This window comes from Zosterops lateralis, assembly GCF_965231275.1.
Source record: "Zosterops lateralis genome assembly, chromosome: 5".
Lineage (NCBI taxonomy): Eukaryota > Metazoa > Chordata > Aves > Passeriformes > Zosteropidae > Zosterops > Zosterops lateralis.
In genome coordinates this window covers 60108736-60128002 of record NC_139766.1, presented here as the reverse complement: position 1 = coordinate 60128002, position 19267 = coordinate 60108736, and the positions used below count along the sequence as shown (strand labels likewise).

At 40.4% G+C, this 19267-nt stretch overlaps 1 protein-coding gene across 3 annotated transcripts in view; it reads right to left on the bottom strand.

Annotated features, from left to right (window-relative positions):
- Positions 1 to 19267, bottom strand: part of NR3C2 (nuclear receptor subfamily 3 group C member 2) — a 189069-nt gene that overhangs the window by 35738 nt on the left and 134064 nt on the right. For all 3 annotated transcript variants that reach the window (XM_083861011.1, XM_083861012.1, XM_083861010.1), the window contains one exon: positions 11217 to 11333. In XM_083861011.1, the coding sequence (XP_083717137.1) occupies positions 11217 to 11333 (117 nt within the window). The remainder of the gene's footprint in view (positions 1 to 11216; positions 11334 to 19267) is intronic.

Genomic DNA, 19267 nt, shown 5'->3' with positions numbered 1-19267 from the left:
TCCTGCAAAGCAGAGGCCTTTCAAAGGGGATTTCTGCAGTGGTGTTTGGGATATGCCAAAGACACCCAGCAGTCTGTCTAAGCATGCAAAGAAAGAGAGACTGCACCTGGTAAGGAAGAAAACAAAGGTCCTGGCTTCACACAGCAAATTAAATTTTAAAATCTGTTTCTCACAGCTGTGACCCAGAGGAGAAAGTGATAGAAAATGCTATCACTTATTGTTGAGCCTGAGGAATCAATAGTCTAATTAACAAAGGAAAGAAAATTTCCTAATTTCTTATCCTCCAGTGGCAGAAGGAAGCTTTTACTGGACAATAAGCTCCAATCCAATGATTGAATTCAGGAGAATGAAATGGAAGGCATAACTGAAACAATGACATAGTCTGGCACACTGTTTACTAATTAATAAATAACACTTTAATCTGACATGACTGGACAGCTTAAAGACAAGGAGTAAACGTGCATGAAGTCTGATCTATGGAAATATCACATTTTATTTGCCTTTGGTCAGACCCTGCAAAGAACTAGGACCATCCAAAAGTGTAATTCTTATTCCTGGTTTACATCTGGACACCAAAAAGGGAGGTAGAGCACAGATGAAAGAAGGAGCTTCTGATGTACATTTTAATAGCAATTGTGTACTATTTTCATTACGTTCATCTAAATGTATTTTGGTTCTTTATTCTAGTTGGATTTAAACGCCTAACAAAATAGACTGCAATAGGTAAATATTACTTCGGTTGCTTATAGAACAACCTCAGAAGCGTTTGCAGTTTGCTTTGTTTGGAACAGATGCTAATATATGAAGCAGTGCAATGCTGCTGGAGCACAGAAACAATATATCTGAAGCAGTTTATCCTATTGCCCTGAGCAGGATCAACCATACTTTGCCCAACTCAGTATGTTATTAATCTCCAACAGAGGGAATTTCACAATGTCCCACATCTTCCTCCAACGTCTAACCAGTCAGTGCTCTCCAACATCTCCAATGCTGTATCATTGTTGCCTACAATAAAGTTGATTTCTCTCCATCATTCCCCCAGTGGCCATAAAGAGCAACTTATCATTCCTGTCCTCTTTTACACCACTTTTTGAATTGAAAGACTGGTATCACAACCTTCTTAAAGTCTCTCCCTTCCACAGTAACATGAAATGAGTTTCTTTGACCCTTAGTTTCTTTTTTCTTGTCCATATTTTTCTTTTCCTTGTGAGCATCTTATTATCCTTGTTCTTCCCTGGACAAGTCTCTAATCTGTATACATCTTTCTTCAGACCCATGATAGGAAACTTCAGGAAGGAAGATTTCTAAACTTAAAGACCTGATGTGAAAAAACAGAGTGGGTTATCAAGGGACCTGCAGACACATTCAGACACCGGACAAAGTCCCAGAAGAGATGAGAGACATCCTTTACCACAGGTACTTCAATCCCACCAACTGGCACAAAGACATATGTGACAATTTTGCAAGGCTGCCCCATCCCCACCACCCTGCCCAGAAGTGTTGAAACCAGACACAATCACCAGGCCCACACTTGCCAGCTCTGACAAGAAACAGAGGGATTTCTTGGCATCACATAAGACTTGCCTGTTTTTGCAACAATTTCACCTCGCTGACTCTAAGTTTAACTCAGGATCATCACACAACCGTGCTCCTTTCTTCCCTGCAGTCCCTCAGCAGCTGCACTCAGATATCCCATTTCTCCATGCCTCAACTTGCACTTCTCAACATCCCAATCTGTACCAAACCTGCCATCATGTTGGCTTCTGACACTGGTAGTGAAGATGCTTTTGAGTTCTGATCCAAATCTGTACATCTACATATTTACTCTCTACTTTGTTATACATGTAATCATTACAGTCACTACCAGACCCTCAGCAGGGCTCTACTCCAGATGTCCTTTCAGTATTACAAGAAACCACTCTGGAAGAACACCATTTTGAGTAATTAGATGCCCACTTTATGAGAAATCTTATAATATTTTAACAAAAAATCCACATTTTCTTCTGATTACACTTACAGCTGGAGATACTGAGCAGTGAAATGCAAACACCTGCAGGGAGGTGGCACCTCACACCAGCACTTGCACACAGCAGTTGTCTCAAAAACCTTCAGGTGAAAGCCCAGACCAAATCTTATGCATTTTGAGGTCTGACCCAAGGATGAAGCTCAGGTTACCCACCTGTCTAGCATGTGGGACAGTGATGAGCACAACAATTAAGAAGGAAAGGCACTGGGGAGTTTGGGTAAGAGACAGAGGAATTAATCCCTTTTTAAAGCTGAGTTTCAGGCTAAGCATTCATGAAGAAACAGCGGACAAAAGTGACAAAAGAAAGCTGAGATCCAAAGTGCATTTTACAGGAATATTTAGGTTGTCAGGGAAAATGTCTAACACATTTGCTTGTTTCTCAGCAATCCTCGAAGTGATAATTAAATGAAAAATAACAGTTTCATAGGGGTACTCCTCCCTGTGTGGGAACAACTTTCACCAAATGCCAATTAGTGGTTTCCTGTTAAAATCAAATCAAGCTGGTTTTGATAAAGTTTTTTAATGAGAAATGGCTAAAGTATGAAAATTTCCCCCCCCCACATATATTTCATATTAAATCCCAAAATCACATAACACAATCTCACATCTAACATTTTTGGTATATAGAACTCTCTCTTGTACTCCTTCATTAATTTCAAAAGAAAAGTATTTAGTAAATACTTAAATCATCCAATAAACAAAGCCTTAAAAAAAAGCTTACTAAAGAAAATTACAATGTTGATGAAAGCCAATCTTAATCAGTCCTTTTCAGATGCTCCCAAAACTCATTTTTTAACTGATTATTTATTCATTCTTCAAACATATGGCAAATTCAATAATTTTTGAGCTAAGAGTTGTCTACTAAATGCATCAGTGGCTTTGATTATTCTATTTGACATCAAATACAGACAAGCAGTAAAATTTCAACAACAAACGCGAAGATGAGATCACCTACAACTCCAAGACACCTGTTGGAATGAAACACCAGCAGTGTGAACTGCAAGCATTGGTAATAATTTTATTTTAAAAGAAGTTAAGGAAACTTTGGAGAACAGATTTTGACTGCACCAGACTAAATACTCTTGGCTATGGTAGCTGGTTTCTGCCTTATGCCAAGTGACAACGTTCCTCCCAAGAGACCCATTCCCATCCAACCTTCTGCAGGCACTCCTCATCCAAGTCTTCTCCCTTGCTTTTATTTGGGTTGATACCCAGTGTTCCATGTGTGTTCCATGATTTGTGTGCCCTCCATCCTGATCACAACATGATAAAACCCTGATAGACAGTTTTATCATGTCTAAAACATCACATTTTACATTGGAGACACAGGTTCTCAACATGCATTTCAGAGTCCTTCAAAACCAAACTGCCACAGCACCTCTCATTCCATATCTTAAGTGCTCAGACTTCCACTCGACGCTAAACAGTGTTTCATTTTTGTTCTTACTAGAACTAAGCTTTGTAAGTGCTGCCCTTCCCTCTGTGGTCTTTCTGGGTATGTCATTACCATATTCTCACTTGACTTTTTTCCCCCAAACAACAAAAATTTTGAGAAAGTTTGTCTCCTCATTTGTACAACTTCCATATTCCCAGTTTTTATCAACTCAGATTTCTGTCAAATGACCTTACTCCTAATACACTGAATGCTGCCGGGCTGTCCCTCATCTTCTAGAAATTATCTACCCCACTTCTCAGAACAGCAACGGTACCTGTGAAATACAAGCTGGCTGTTTATCTTCTGCAGTCTTCTTGGCAGTATTTTTCACCATCTAATTCACAATTCGTCATTAAAAAAGAAAAGATAGTATAGCCCTGGTAACCTCCTGCTTCAATAAATCACCCTGAACATTGGAGAAAACACTGTATATGTAATATTAACAATTATTTTTAACAATTATTAACAATAATAACAATATTAACAATATATAATATTAAGAATTTTTCTGGGGTAATGGCAAATCTGTACCATTACCCATTTGTACGACTTGGGAAAGCTGATGGCAGAGAACTACAAAAGGACACAAATCACCAGCCCCAGTGTGCAGGAAGGTGTGTACTGAGTGGTTTAAAAACACTCTACCCAGTGCCCTCACCTTGCCTCCCTCTCTGTTAAACACCAGCTTCTTGCTGCTGTGTTTTCCAAGGCTTAAGATGTGGGGTATTGTGGAACTCCCTTTAAATATGCTCAGCATTCCCTTCATAACCTGCTGGGAAACGTTCTTTTGACTGCCATGGGACTCTAAGGGCTGCTTTTTGAGGCAGGTATGCTTGCCACACCTCACATTTATTTTAGCAAAACACAGGTACTAAAAATAGAAAGCCATGCACTTGGAAATTGATGGGGGGAGAAAAAATCAGGAAATAAAATTCAAAACAAAACCCACAATTCAACATTGTGAGCCCGCCCTACTTTGGCCAAGGTTGTTGCAAGCATGGCAAGTTAAATCTTCATGCCCTGTTCTTCAGGTGGAAACTCTCTGAAGCTACAGCTTGGTGAAAAGGACAAGTTCCTCCTGCTCCTACAGCTTCTCCCAGTGATGGGGAAGTGAGTAATGGAAACACATCATCACAGACCACAGGGGCAGATTTCAGAAGGGTTCTGGTGGCAACCAGCAGCTCTGGAAAAAAGAGGAACAGGAGACACAGGCAGGTTTTCACAGCAGAAACTATGTTTTACTGTGAGGAAGAGTAAAAAGGATATGGACTTACAGCACTGTGGAAGGAAGCTGTAAAAATAATATCACTGTGGAAGTGATAATTTGGTGATACAGGAAAAAACAAAGCATCACCAAGAGCTGCACGTAACAACTTTCAGAAATGCTGAAAAGCTTCCTCTCAGAAAACTGTGATCACCCTCCTTCCTTGTGTTTTGGACCAAAGCAAGGCACCACACACAGAACATGAAGCTCTGGGGAAAGAGCAGCCTCTGAGCCTGCACAGCCAAAATCAGACAGCCCCCCAAAAACCTGAGTGCACAGCACCACTGCAGGACATGGGGCAGGCTGAGACACACTCTCAGCAGGGATGCAGCTCCTTTGCAAGTCTGGAAACCAAGGGTGCTGTGCCTTGAATGGTACAGTGGAGAGTCTAGAAGATAGAATGGGAAGTCTGGAGTTCAGCAGCCTCACGCCAAAAGCCTGAAAGGCTGTTCCTGGAGGAAAGACAAATGTTGCTGGCAGCTGGGCACTTGCAGAAGGGAGAGCTGGAACTGGGAAAATGTGAAAAAAACAAAGCATAAACCCAATTAGGAGTTTGATCAGGGACTGCTGGATGGGAGTTGTGGGCTCTTGGACCACTGCAGTGCATCTTCTCCAGCTGCCTTCTCACACAGAATAAAATCATCAGCAAAATTCCAAGTACAAGGACACACTTTCAATACTGCTTTTAATCGATGCCCAAGAGATTACTGACATTACCAGTCCTCTTCAAAATTCTGCATTTTTAACCATCATTCACAAATAACTTCTTAATAGTTGTAGCATGTGACTGTTCTCATAGTCATTTACAATATTTAAAAATCACAGAATCATTTAGGTTGGAAAAGACCTTTAAAATCATTCAGTCCAACCCTTAATGCAACACTTCCAAGTCCACCACTAAACTATGTCTCTAAGCATGGTTTCTGAAGGAAAACATCCTTCCATGGGGAGCCTCTTCCAATGCTTTACAGCCATTTCAGTGGAGAAACTTTTCCTAACATCCAATCTAAACATTCTATTCATAAGGATGATTCAAGTTGGAAAGTTAGAGGGTCACACCAAGAGCAGGGCAAGAGCACTACACATGGAGTAAGATGGACACAAAAGGAGGAAAGGTTAATTGCTGAACAAAGTGACTCCTACACCTTCAACAGCAACAGCCAAATTATCTATTACTTACTTTTATCTATTAATTATTTATTACTTATGTAAATTATTATTTATTTGTTACTTACTTATTACTTAAATAGTATTGTTTATTACTCAAAGGTCTTTTCCAACCTGCTGGTGCTTGTGAAAGTCTGTTGAAAGAACTGATAAAAAACCCAGCTGAATGTTCAAGCTAAAAAATTATTGACTAGATTCCCTCAGAAGAAAATGCTACATAATAAATGCAAATAAAAATGCATTAAAGTTAATGGCATTTCAAAATACTTTGCAGTTAAAGTTTAAATGAAAAATAAAATTTAACCATATGCATCCCTCAAATTGCTTGTGTCTTACACAAAGGGGTTTATTTTCCTTTAAAATGTATGAAATCTTGGTTAGTAGAAAAAATTAAAGAAAAATAAGAGGATACACTTTTGCTGTATTTACGTTTTCCCTAAGTTTTCAGATTTTCTTCTATTTCTCTTTTTTTCTCAGAAAGATAGGAACAACGATAATATAAACCATATAATCTCCAGTAACTGAAAATAATAGTGCAATTTAAAACCCTACTAGTATGAGCTCTTAAATGGAAAACAGAAAACTGGGCAAAAAGGTGAAGTACTATATCTTACTACTGTCTATCTTAATTAACCTATTTTTCAGATTATTGAAATATTTCAATGTGTAAAAAATAAGAGTATCTGCCAGTGAAGCCTACAAATCACACCCAGCATCTTGTGCACCAAGTGTCTTACATATGTAAATGTATGCGGACCCAAGACTTGGATTTCACAGGCAGCCTCTGCAGACAGAATGATGAACTGTGTAATTTGCAAGGTGAAATCTATTTTATGTCCCTTCCAGATCCAAAGGGTCCCTGAGCAAGCTGCTCCTCACTGCTGTGGGAGACCAACGCCGGGAAGTCTCGGCAGTGTTTCACAGGGAAGGATCCCAGCCTGCATGGAACAGATCTTTCCACACATTTTTGTCCCCTCTGCACATCCCATGGCAGAAGAGGGACCTTCTCTGAACATGCAGAACAGGGAGGGATGCCTGCTCACTAGGCCACATCCAAGGTGGGAGGACCACCCTGCCCAAGAAAGGGTGGTGGCAATCGCCTCAAGTGACACCATATAAAACATTCCCATTCTCCAGGCACCAGCACACGGGAGTGACACCCGGAGGCTCTGTGCCACCCTGGTGGCAGTGCAGGGCACATCCCAGAGGCTGCTGCCTTACGGGATGCAGCTGGTGGTGGCCTGAGACCCCATGCCAAGATGTAGGACTGGGAGTCTCACTGTGATACCCCCAGTGCCACCATGTGGATGGCCACAACTGAGGAACAGCAGCACGAGGTGGGAGCCAAAAAAACATCTCGTGAGAAAGCAAGAGCCTCGCCAAACCCAATCACAGAGCCTGCTGGAAGAAACTTCCCAAATCCGTGAAGTCATTCTGGTCCGTAATTAACTGAAAATTAATTACAGAATCTTGAAAAGAGCATAAACCAAAAATGGGCCAGCATACCTTCATAGTGCTGCTGCTCACTCTGAATCTCTTCCAACAATTAAGCCTAGCATATGTCACTGGAGTTAAAAAAAAAAAGGAAAAAAAAGATAACAAAACAACAAACAAAATATGATTCCAAAAAAAGTTTTGGAGTCTTATGTGCCAAAGGGGATATAGCTGTCTGCAGAGCACACACATACCTTCTAGAAATGAGAAGGGAGATTTAATGTGATACCTGGCAACTTCAGCTTTGCAGAAATTGCAGGTTGCAGATACTTCTTATAAAATCAAAACAAAAATTGAGACAATAACATAATTAGGTAAATTATTTGCAGACTTGATGAATAATTTTCTGAAGATTATTAAAGGATGTAAGAGCTTAGAATAATGCTCCAATTTTTCAGCAAACAAAATGAGGAGGTAAACAATAAAACTGCCAAATTGTTTTGGCTGAGCATTCACAAAAAGGTGTATTTTGTATCACTGAATTACACTTCTTTTTTACAAGGTGCCTAATCATGGCATGCTGCCACCAGTCAAAATAATTTTTTTTAATTTAGAAAAAAAAAATCAGCATGCTGGAAAGTAGAAGATATGCCATCAAAACAAAACTGAAAGACTGACAGAGTACAAAAGCACTCTATTTTACTATTTTAAAAATATTGAGAAAGAATATTACCAAAAGAGAAAAAGAAAAAACCCCGAGAAAAGAGATCAGTAGATGAATCGGAGATTGTGCAAAAACGTGCTGCAGGAAACATGGAACGCTATTTCTGACTTCCAGTTTTCCATTATAGAGATTAGTATCTTCAGTAAGAGCAGGAAGACAACCTCAAACTGTCAAATTACAAAATTTGCTTTATAACCCCCCCTGTTTCAGCATGTGGGAGGAGCTGGGTGGGGGCAGCCTGGGGTCCTTCACTCCCATCCATACATGGGGAGGATGGCAAAGGAGAGTCAAGTTTCTTTCTAGCCCATGGGAGACAGGACCTTGTTCCCTAATACAATATTTCTTCTAGATCAACTGGAGGTTTGGGTGTGGTTTTTTTGTGGTTTTTTTTTTTTTTTTTTTTCCTCTTTAAATGAGGAGATAAAACATCATTGCTATGTACAAGTGGAAAATAAATGCCCCTGGTTTCAGCAATTTGCAGACATTCAGGCCTGAGCTATGCTGATGAGCATTTTGCCTATCATCTTACTCTATTTCTCATGAACCAAGGACATCAGCACCTCTGATACAATTTGGGATTTGTTTTTACATTTTCTTTTCTTTGGAGGAGAGCTGAGCTTGGCCCTACTCCACCAGGAGCACAGCACAGTGCAGTGTGTCACAGCTACAGAGAGCACTCTGCTGCAAAGAGAACTTTAAACTAAATTGCATTTTCAAATTAATTTTTCTCCAGCTCCTTACTGATCAAGCTACCTAATAAAATACTTGCCCATTTTGCCTCTAAGTCCAAGCTAGAAATGGGTAAAAGCCCATTTTTTACTGGAGTAATGAATATGCTTGGCAAAACCAGGCTGACCACATGAAACTAAAGTCCATCATGTATCTTCATAATATGACCTCACTTATTCTCTTCAAGCTAAATATAAAAAAAAATGTTATTTAGTACCAAACCTTGGCATTTTACATGAAAATCACAGTTTTCAAATATGAATTTGTCATTTCCACCTTCATTTTTTGTGATGATCTCCAACACATCAGAAATACCCTGCAATGGCACACAGAAGCTCCCAAAACTGAGATGCTGTGTCGCTCCTCTGTAGGTGCCCAATGCAGAGCTCACCACTGGAGACAGATGGCCTAAGTGGAGAAAAATCCTTAAGTTCCCAGCATTTCCTGCCAGAGCTGGGCTGGCTCAAAGGCTGGAAGGTCCATCAGCATGATTTGAGAGCCCTTGGGGCTCTCTAAACAATAATGCTGCCTCTGGGCTGCAGGCGCTTTACCTCTCTCTGGCAGCCCTCCCCTCTCCTTCCAGCCTGCCCTTTCCCTCTTCAACCAAGCAGAAAGCTCTGCAGTGCATGGAAAATGCAGATCTCATACATGGCAGTGATGGCAAAAACCTCCTTTATCACATTTTGGTTCCTTTACATGGCATAAAGGCATCAAATGAGGAGTGAGAATTTCACCTGAAGGTTTTCCTTGTGATGAAAATCGCAGGTCACAAACTATGATTTCCAGCAGACTATCAAGCTCCAGCAAAAAGAGAAGGTTTTTCAATGCCTTCCTTATTTACAGCAGTCAGTATTATATTCCAGTCTGTATTTAGAAAAGAAGTAAGCCTCTCTAGCAAAGTTTCCCTTCTGCCTTGCTTTTCTGTACAGGACATAATGTGAACACATTCTTTGAAACCCACCTGGACATCACAGGGATGAACTCATAACATTGCAGATGAAGTGTCCTCTGCTGCTGTTTCCTAAGGTTCTTAAGTCCTGGGTTTTGCTGGAGCTCCACGGGCACTGCACAGGGCACATCCAGAGGAAGATGCCCTACACCAGCTGCCAGCAGGATGCAGTAACATTCTCAGCACTCCAGAGAGATGACCTTCCTGCTCCACAACGATTTTCAGCACTAATTTTATGGGATGAAGGAGCTGCTACCATGGAGCTCCCGTTTCATCAAACAAAGGCATTCTGTTTCCCTGGCTAGGCTGAACAGCACAGATCAAAACCAAGGGAAAGCTGTCACCTCCCCAGCATGCCACAATCTGGCCCTGTTTTCCTTTGGGAAAAGGAAATAAGGGGCCTGGGGCACCACGTAGTATCTCAAAATTGGGAAAGGGGTTGAAAGAGAGCCTAAGAGGGCTACTCTCTCTGAAAAAGTAAGGTGTGGCTTGTCTGAGTATTGCTGCCAGGAGACAAGGCAGCAGAAAATGAAGTCTGGGAGGTAGAGGGCAGCAGGCAGGAACCAGGATTTTGCACACAACCTATGAAAGACAAAGCAGCTCAATCTGTAGAACCAAAATCAGCTGCCAGGAGAATAGGTCCAGGGGAACAAAAAGTGAATTTTGAGATAGGGAGGTATTATTGTGACCATGTTGTAATTTTCTGTACACTGAAAACACTCTTAAGGGAAGGGTAACTCTGTACATCATGGGAAGGACCTGCAGCAGTATCCAAACCCCTGTTCACAGAAAACATCATAAACACAGGAGTGGTGGGAAAAATAGCATTTGCTCAGATGAAGGTTTGAGACAGGAAATCCACTGAAGCACAGCCAGAAACACATAGCCATTACCAAAGAAGAATTAAAACAACAGGAAAAAAACCACCCTATTATAAATTTTGTTATCATACTGCCTTCAGTATGCTTTTGATAATTAGTAAGAAAATATTTTTCCTTCTTCTTCTTGTTGTTGGTATATGAACAATGCAGTAACATCATCAAAATTATTGCACATCCTGACAAGTCACAGAAAAGAAATCAATAAAAATGCTGAATAAGCACCAAAGAAGTTGAGAGGTTTCTCTATGTGCAAATTTGCTTTCCTGATGGTGTAACATGTTTTTCAATATTCAAGAGAATGCTCATCAGAAAGAAAAAACAACCCCATGCAATAGTTGAAACTTTAACATTTTTAGCTTATGGTGTTCTACTAAAATAACTGTCATCATAAAACACCCACTTTTCTTTTTTCTGTGCCATAAAATACACACCTCCAAACCCCAATTTAGAATGACAATAGAGTTTATCAGCTATAAGCACTTCTTTAGGATAATCCCACCTTAAAACTTCTGAGACGATGCGGCTGCCAGAACTATAAAAAGACTGCACATTTCCAATATTTTCACCTAATCAAATTAAGAGACCAAACTATTAATATTCTGCTTACCTCCTAAATTCATTCCAGCTTGCAGACATTTCTGTAATCGACAGGCTGGGCAGTTCTTCCTCCGAATCTTATCAATTATACAGTCGTTCCTTCCCGCACACAGGTAATTGTGCTGGCCTGAATGAACCAAAAATAAAATGCATTATTAAAGGCTGTATTTACATAATTCCAATTTGTTCCTCTCTGCTGTTTTGCACTCATTTTGAGATTCTTATTAATGAAGACATTTTAAATTCCATTCTTTACCCTTTCCAAATGATCTTGGTGAGTTGTCATGGGCCTTTATTATGAGCATCTCTTCTTTTTAATTTGGGAAAGAGTTTCGGTGTCGCTCTCAAGAGACATCTCATTCCTTTTTTTTTTTCCTAAACAGGACTGGAATTTTTCTTCTAATAAAACCCAAACAATAGGCTTGAGTTTATTCAGATCTTCTTAGGTGTGCTGTATCACAGAGCAGTCTGACAGCTCTAAGTTTGGGTATATTCTCATGCTCAAGAAGCTCAGGATATAAAGCAGAAATACACAGCAGAGGTTAACTTTTCCCATATACTCCACTCTCCTCAACCAGTTCAACCAGGCTTAAACCGCAACTGTATTATTTCATTCCTGTAAAGGCCCAGAGAAGCACTCCTGAAGAGACAGCAGGTATTTAATGCAGAAGGGAACTACACAGCAACTAGGGAAACAGACTGAGAGCTTGGAGAGGCAAAAGACATTTTGCTCCATGGGAGGAACACAGGTGGAGCAAACCAATGCAGTGTCTCAGGCAAGGGCACTACCACGTGGCCCTTTCAAAGCCTGGGGCTTGAATTTGAAGTGAAGAATAAAGGAAACCATGAGGGGTTGGTGTAGCATGACAGCAGAAGCAAGAAGAGATTGTTTCAGCTGCCTTGATCCAGAGGTGGCACACAGGGATCTGGAGTGGCCAAAACAAATGTGCAGAAACCCCAAGAGATGAGCAAATGAAGTTGAAGCCAATGACCAAAGCAAGCAGCAGCCGTGGGAGAGGAGGGGGAGCCCTGGAAGAAGTCAGGAGCAGAGCTGCCCTGGAATGAGCAGGGGCCAATGTGCAGGGAGAGGGAATGAGGATGCAGCTCCATAAGGGGACAGAGCTGCTGGTGGACAAGAGGCATAAAATATGTCTGCCAAGCTATTTTCTACAATACCCATATGCTTCCTAGGGAAAGATAAAGAGAATATTCATGGGGCACAGGAGACCTGGCTTCTGCTTTGGGCTCTTTCAGGAATTTGCCTTAAAAAATCAGCTAAGTCCTTTTTTATCTCTGCACCTGTCTTCCTTCCAGCTTTACAATGTTATCTAGACAGTGAACTGAAACTTGGGATGTTTCTCAAATCTCTTCTGAGCATCCCACACAAAGAAAACCAATCTCATTTGAGTGAGTGAAGTGTTACTGTAGTATCACAAAGGTATCATCATTTACATAATGCTTTAGATGTTTAAAGAACAAGCAGATGGGCAAATAAGGGTTTTATTAAGGGACTTTACCTAGCACTGTGACACAGATGAAAAAGAACAAAACTTCAGCATAATAATTCAAGAATAAGTTACATAAGGTATAAAATCAAGTTGTACAATATAGTGACAGCACCAGGATCTATCAGCTGGCCTTTAAGTAGGCCTACTAAACAAGAAAAAGATACCCTTCTCAGCTAATCACGAAATGAAAACCTGGGTATCACACAATGTTTATTTTGTGACGTGATCTATACAAAAACAGACACAAAAGAGAAGAGTCAACTTAATTCCTCTTTATATTTTTGTTCTGAACTGACTTGAGCACATCCCCTAAAGAACCATCACGTGTACAGCATGAAGGTAACATAAAAGGAGAAAACAAAAGCATTTAAAATTATGACATAAAGCATAAAGATGGTTTATATGTCCTTACAAATACTGGCATATAATCCTTTTTTTTTTTTTTTTTTTTTTGTGGGGAGAAGGGAAAAATGGTTATTTTCTGCCAGGAATGCAGGTGCAGTTGCTCAGTGCTTGTACAATGTCCTTTGTACATCAGACTACTGCAATACCATTTTTAGGCTTCCACAGGCGGGTGCAGGCTATTAATAAGACAAGTCAGCTCCAACACTGCAAAGTGAACCCCTCTGCAGAACTACCCTGAAGGCAGTTTGTGCTAAAAAAATGTATACCTGTTAAGTCAACATTTTTCACTACTGCTTTAAAAATCTAATGGGTTTAATAAAAATGTTCCCATTTATGCACTCCAGGATAATTACTTGGGTTGCATTTTTAAATGTCGTGGTAATGTTTGATTCCAACACTGTCAACAATGAGACTTCCTAAGAAATATTCCCACAATAGCAGAATATTCCATAAATCATCCTTCAAATGCTTTAAGTAGCCTGCAATCATTGTTTTGTGACCTATCTACTCTAAATCAAATACTTTCAGAAAATGTAACTTAGTAAAGGTTAATCAATTTTTGAATCAAGCATCTTTCAGTATTAATGTATGGTACAAAATCTATAACTAGCTTTTTTTATTAAGTGAGGCAAGCAAACATCATCTTCTCAATTTTTTTAATTTCTAGAAATTCCTAAAAAACCTCAGCAACATAAAGTTTACATTAATGGAAGTAACTTGAAACCCTTTTAAAAACCAGAAGAGTTCAACATTCCAACAAACCCTCTATGCAGAGTACAGCTATAAAATAATGAATAGTTCTTCAGTTAACACCTCTAATAAAAAAAACCAAAACAAAACCAACCAACCAACCAAACAAAAAAACCGCTTCAGTCCTCCATGCAACCAAATATGGTACATTTCAATTAAAACCAATTTCATAAAGTAAGTCAGCAAAGCAAAGACACCCGTAACAAATCAGTATGTCCCATTTGTTTCTCACTAAGGCCCCTCAACTTCAGGATCAAACCAAAGCCCGACATATCTGAAATTGACGCAGTGCTCTCAGGACCTCCAGGGCTCTTCAGGACCTCCACGAGGCAGTGGAGGCCATTCTGAGGAGAGGCTGATGTTTCTGTGATGTGAGATCTCCAACTCTTTCAAGAGATGTATTGATCTGCCTTGTGCAGTTTGTGTTTAGCTTAATCCAGTTGCTCCTCTTATCCCGCTCAATCACCCACAAGTGGGCTGGAAAGTGACAGAGCAGATATTGAATTCTCATCTCCCATGTGCTAAATGCATTAAGATGAAAGTAATTTTTACTTATGCCATCATTAAGAGCACTTACACCAGCTAATTCCTGTTCCGTCTGAAATACAAAGATACTAAAGATGAGAGGGAAATTTTCCTGTTCAAAATAAATAACAAATAGCTAACACACAGTTACACAGCAAGAACAAAGTGAGATCTTTTCTCTTAGCAGTAGAGCTAGAGGAATATTGAAATTTGCATTTTCCAGGTTATTGTGCCACCACAGAATGACACAACCAAACGTACACATGAAAATATTTGAATGTTTTTAACTCTCTCACCTCCAAAGATTCTATAATTCCCTGCTTTTATAGGCTTGCAAAAGAAAACAAAAAGGAAGTATGCATGAAATTCAGTCTTCCCTCTTACTGAGTTTTCCTGAATAAGCAAAATTCAGCTGTAAAGAAGGCGAGGAGAAAAAGCTGTTCTTATTTGGCCTACAAATTACTGCCAAAATGAGGCTACAGAAGAAGTTGCGCCTTTCTCCATTTTAAAACTCCTCTCCAGTGATTGAGGCACCAGTCCCCAAAACTGAGTTGCTAAGATAAACCTATGTATGAGTGCAGAGCACTGCTGCACTCCAAGGGCTGCCATGCTTCCCTACAGGTAAGGCTGCAAAAGGAACAGGATGTAGATATTTTTTGTCAGTATTATTTCTGTTCCTGTCTAGGGCAAAATTAGAAAATCACTGAAATTTCTGCAACATTCCACATGTTTTATCTTCCTCCTAAAATTCCCTCCTCCCCCCCCCCATTTTTTTAAGTTTAAGTCAGAAACTGCAAGTCATTAACGAGTATTCTACATTTTTACTCTTCTGTTAAAATAGCAACTACTATGATCAAATGTTAAATTTTTCAAGGAGAAAAGCATAGTGCTGGAAGAGGATCCAAAGACTATTTAATTCAAGCCCACTCATGGAAGCATGGTAAGACTAGCTTAACAGTTCAGGCAGGTTTTTAGTTTTCTTTCTATTTGCATTAAAATCTTCTAAAGAAAGGTATTCTGCAACTTCCCTACAATCTACAAGCCCTATGTGATTAGACTAGTGATTAGCCACCCTTGAAGTTGTGTTTTTTCCCCTTTACATTTCACTCAAACAGGAATGTTTTGCGACAGGAAGAGATATTCATACTCCCCCCACAGACATTCAGAGTAATAGATCACCATCTTCTTACAACAATCTCCTGACTATCAAAAGATTTATGTTCCCCATCTCTTTGCTGGGCTAAACAAATCCAGTTCTCTCAATCTCTCCTCGCAGGTCATGTTTCCTGACTCTGTCGTCAATTCCTCCTATTCTCCTCCAGCCTCTTTCCTAAAACAGGGCACATTTTTCTTGCTGAGTTTCACCATCACTAAGGCCAATAAAATGGTTATTTCCTGCATCTTGCACACACAGCAGCCCAGCTAATGCAATCTTGGACCAGGGCTGGCTTTTGGCAATGGCATTAGGTTGTTGACTCACGCTCACTTGTGTGTCACTAACGACCAGCTCCTCTCCTGGGGCACTGCTGCCTTCCACATGTTCTTTCCTGCTTTTACCTGAGCAGGCAGCTCTCTTTATTCCTCTTCTAGATACACAAACACACATCCACTGAGAAAGGCAAAGAGAAAGTCCAAAATCCACTCGGTGTCCAATTTCTGAAACGGGAACATGCCTCGGGTCCCAAGACCGAGGATCCAAGACTGCTCTCCCAAGCCTCACAAAGGGACAGCAAAGTGAGAAAACAGGAGCAGCAGCTGAGGACCAAATGAAGCAGAAGTAGCTTGAAAAAACTCAGCTTTTAAAATAGTGTCTCAATGAGGCACATCAAAATGCATATAAAGTGTCCCATTTTTTTTCTTCTTCCTCCACAATGAGAATTAATACTTTGACTCAGAAAATTGCAGGCAGAGTTGTCTTCTCCCTGCAGGCAGCCAGAAAGCCAGGCCTTCTCCCAGGGTTTAAGGAGAGAGGAGCTGGAAGCCACCTCCAGCCTTGCAGATCTGCATGTAAGAGCTAGGATCCCTTTTCCAGTTTCTGAGCTGGAATAAGTGCTTAGTTTTTGGAATATTTCCCAACTGGGAAGATTATCTCCCCGGCAGCAGTGATACATATAAAAGCCTTATGGAATAAATAACATTTATTTCTTAACACCGTCCCTTCCCTTTACCCATGAGCCCAACAGACTGCACAAGCACAGCCCAAGCATCCCTTCCAACCTGAGCCACAGACCTTCCCCACTAAAGACAAAGCAAACGTGCTGCAGAAAATCATCAGGATTTTCTAAAGGAGTATCTCACCTCAGGAATATCTGGTCAGCAAACAGAATTAAACATCAGGTTTTTCTGCTTTCTGGTATAGCCCTAATGAAGGGCTTTGCCTCCTACAGCAAGAAATGACAAAATATGCACATCCCAACCTCTCACTTGTGCACACTGAGCTATGTGATGTGTTCCTTTAAATCAGCTCTGAAACCCTCGCAGATTTTGTCTCTGTATCCATATAAGCTCCTTCAATTACTAAAATGAACTATTTCTACATTTTGACAGCCAGTATACAAATAAAATTACTGCCAAGACTTGCCACAATGGTTTTCCACATCCAGAAAAGGATTTCCTGTTTGACAGGAGTCATATCACACTATCAAGGGACAAACTGCATATACCTGAGGTTTTCACTTCACCGTCTGCAGCAGGCAGGTACTCTCAAATAGATCAGCACGATAAGTATGATGATGAATCTCTTTTCAAATTTCAGTTTTCATAATGCCCCTATTTCTTGCAATTTAAAGGAAAAAGGATGCTAGTCAATGGAAATGAGAACTGCATTTTCATTTCAAATGTCCATTTGTTACACAGTTGAAGGCGCTTTTTTTTGTTTTGCATTTGATTTTTGGGTTTGGTTTTTTTTTTTTTTTTTGTAAGCAGTTGACAACTGCCCAGCAACAGCAGCCTATGTTTGCAGTCACTATTTTAGGCTGCATCACATGTCAATTACATAACCTTGTTTTACTGCTCTTGAACTGGTTCGAACAACCTGGGAAAGAGATTAGGGCAGTCCCTCCCAGCCGGCCATCCATCCACACGCTGGGGCAGGACCTGTCCCCCCAGCACAGCTCCAGTGCCTCTCTCCAGGACTAGTTACTCATTGCCAGACCCACCTGAGACACTGGATAATTAACTTCCTCAGCTCTGTTTAAACCAGTCCAGTCCGACCACGGTAAACTAACAAACTTGATTCCTCATGCTGAGATTTATGTGTAGCAGGATAAGCTCATAAATGCCACAGCCATGGGATGTAGATATGAATATCGCCCCTTCATTTCACACAGAGAGTACTCTGAGTTTGCATTTTAGATATCGACTCTCACAGTTTCCAAAATTCAGGGTTTATCTCTCTTATTACTCCACAGCTCCTATCATTCCCAGACAACATGCTTTTCGGCTGCAGACCAAGGCAGTATCTGACAAGATGACAATATTGGTCTATTATTAACATTATTACAGTGCGCTTACAGCATAAGTATAATCTAAATCCTTGTCTGAAACAAGAATTTAGAGCTTTCCCTCCTTTATAATAAATTACGGGCTTAATTAAAATTTGTTTTGACTTTGGCAAAATATTCATCACATCTGGGATATTTCCTGCCTGCTTCTCATTCTAAATTACCTTCTGCTACTTCTAAGTCTCAAGATATCTTTCACTTTCTTTACCCTTTCATATTACTGGATTATTTTTTATCTGCCATTTTAATGTTTTTTTTTTCTAAAGTCTCCTTACTTTCTACTCCCCCCTCCTGTTTCTTTCCTTCCACAAAATTTGTTTTCCAACCATTTTTTTAACCTACTTTCATCCTCAGGACTTTTACCCCTTTCCTGTTCTGTAATTCTTTCTTCAGTATTCTCATTTACCTTCTAAATGAATTATTTCCTCTGTTCAGTCAATAAATGTGATTTCACAGGGTACATTTACACTGCAGTTAGAGGTATGGCTACACCTGATTTAATATACCAAAGCAAAGTATATTAAAATCACTGATAGCAGGGGATAAAAATGAAGTCTCAACAGCATCATTTCCTGCAGGGTCCACAAAACTCAGCCAGGGCTTTTTTAAAACCATGGGCACACCCACTGGTGCTCACAGATGAGCTACCAGAGCTTCCTCCAATGGTGACCACTTACATAAAGCTGATTCCCCTTTTTTTTTTTTTTTTTTTTTTTTTTTTTTTTTTTTTTTCTGGAAGTGGAGCAAGGAGGGTTGTGTCTCCAGATGCTTTACAGGCAAAACTTTTCAAGGTGTTGTTTACACACGCCTTACACACACACCTGTAAGAACAGACTCCAATGCTCTGCCAGTCCTAACATGGAGACTGTCCTCTGCTCCTTCATGTTCTCTGGGAGCTTGCTTTCACACTGGGCTGAGACCAGGCTAACAACAACAATTGGAATGGTCTGGTGACCCTGGCAAAGGAGACGAGAAGTTATAAAAATGATTCTCACCCACTATTTTAAGCAGACTGAAAGGGCACCAATGAGAGGGATCAAGGAGAGAGAGGAAATTTGGCAAGGGAGCACGGGATGTAGCCCAAAAGAGGCTACTATTTTCTGCAGGAGAAACCATCCAGCAGGGATGAAACCTGCTAATGACAGCAAGATGAGTGAGCACAAAAAATATTTGTGAGCACCTCATTATTTAAGGTCCACGTGCACATTTTCTTATGCCACGCTTAAAATACACTGCAGAACTTTGAGAGCCCCTCCAAGCCTGTGTGTGGTGCTCCAGCCACCCTGTTATTCAGACAGGCTGAGCCACCAACACAAGGTATGCCCCAAACGTGCTGAGACCATCCTCAGGACCATCTTTCAGTTCAGCTT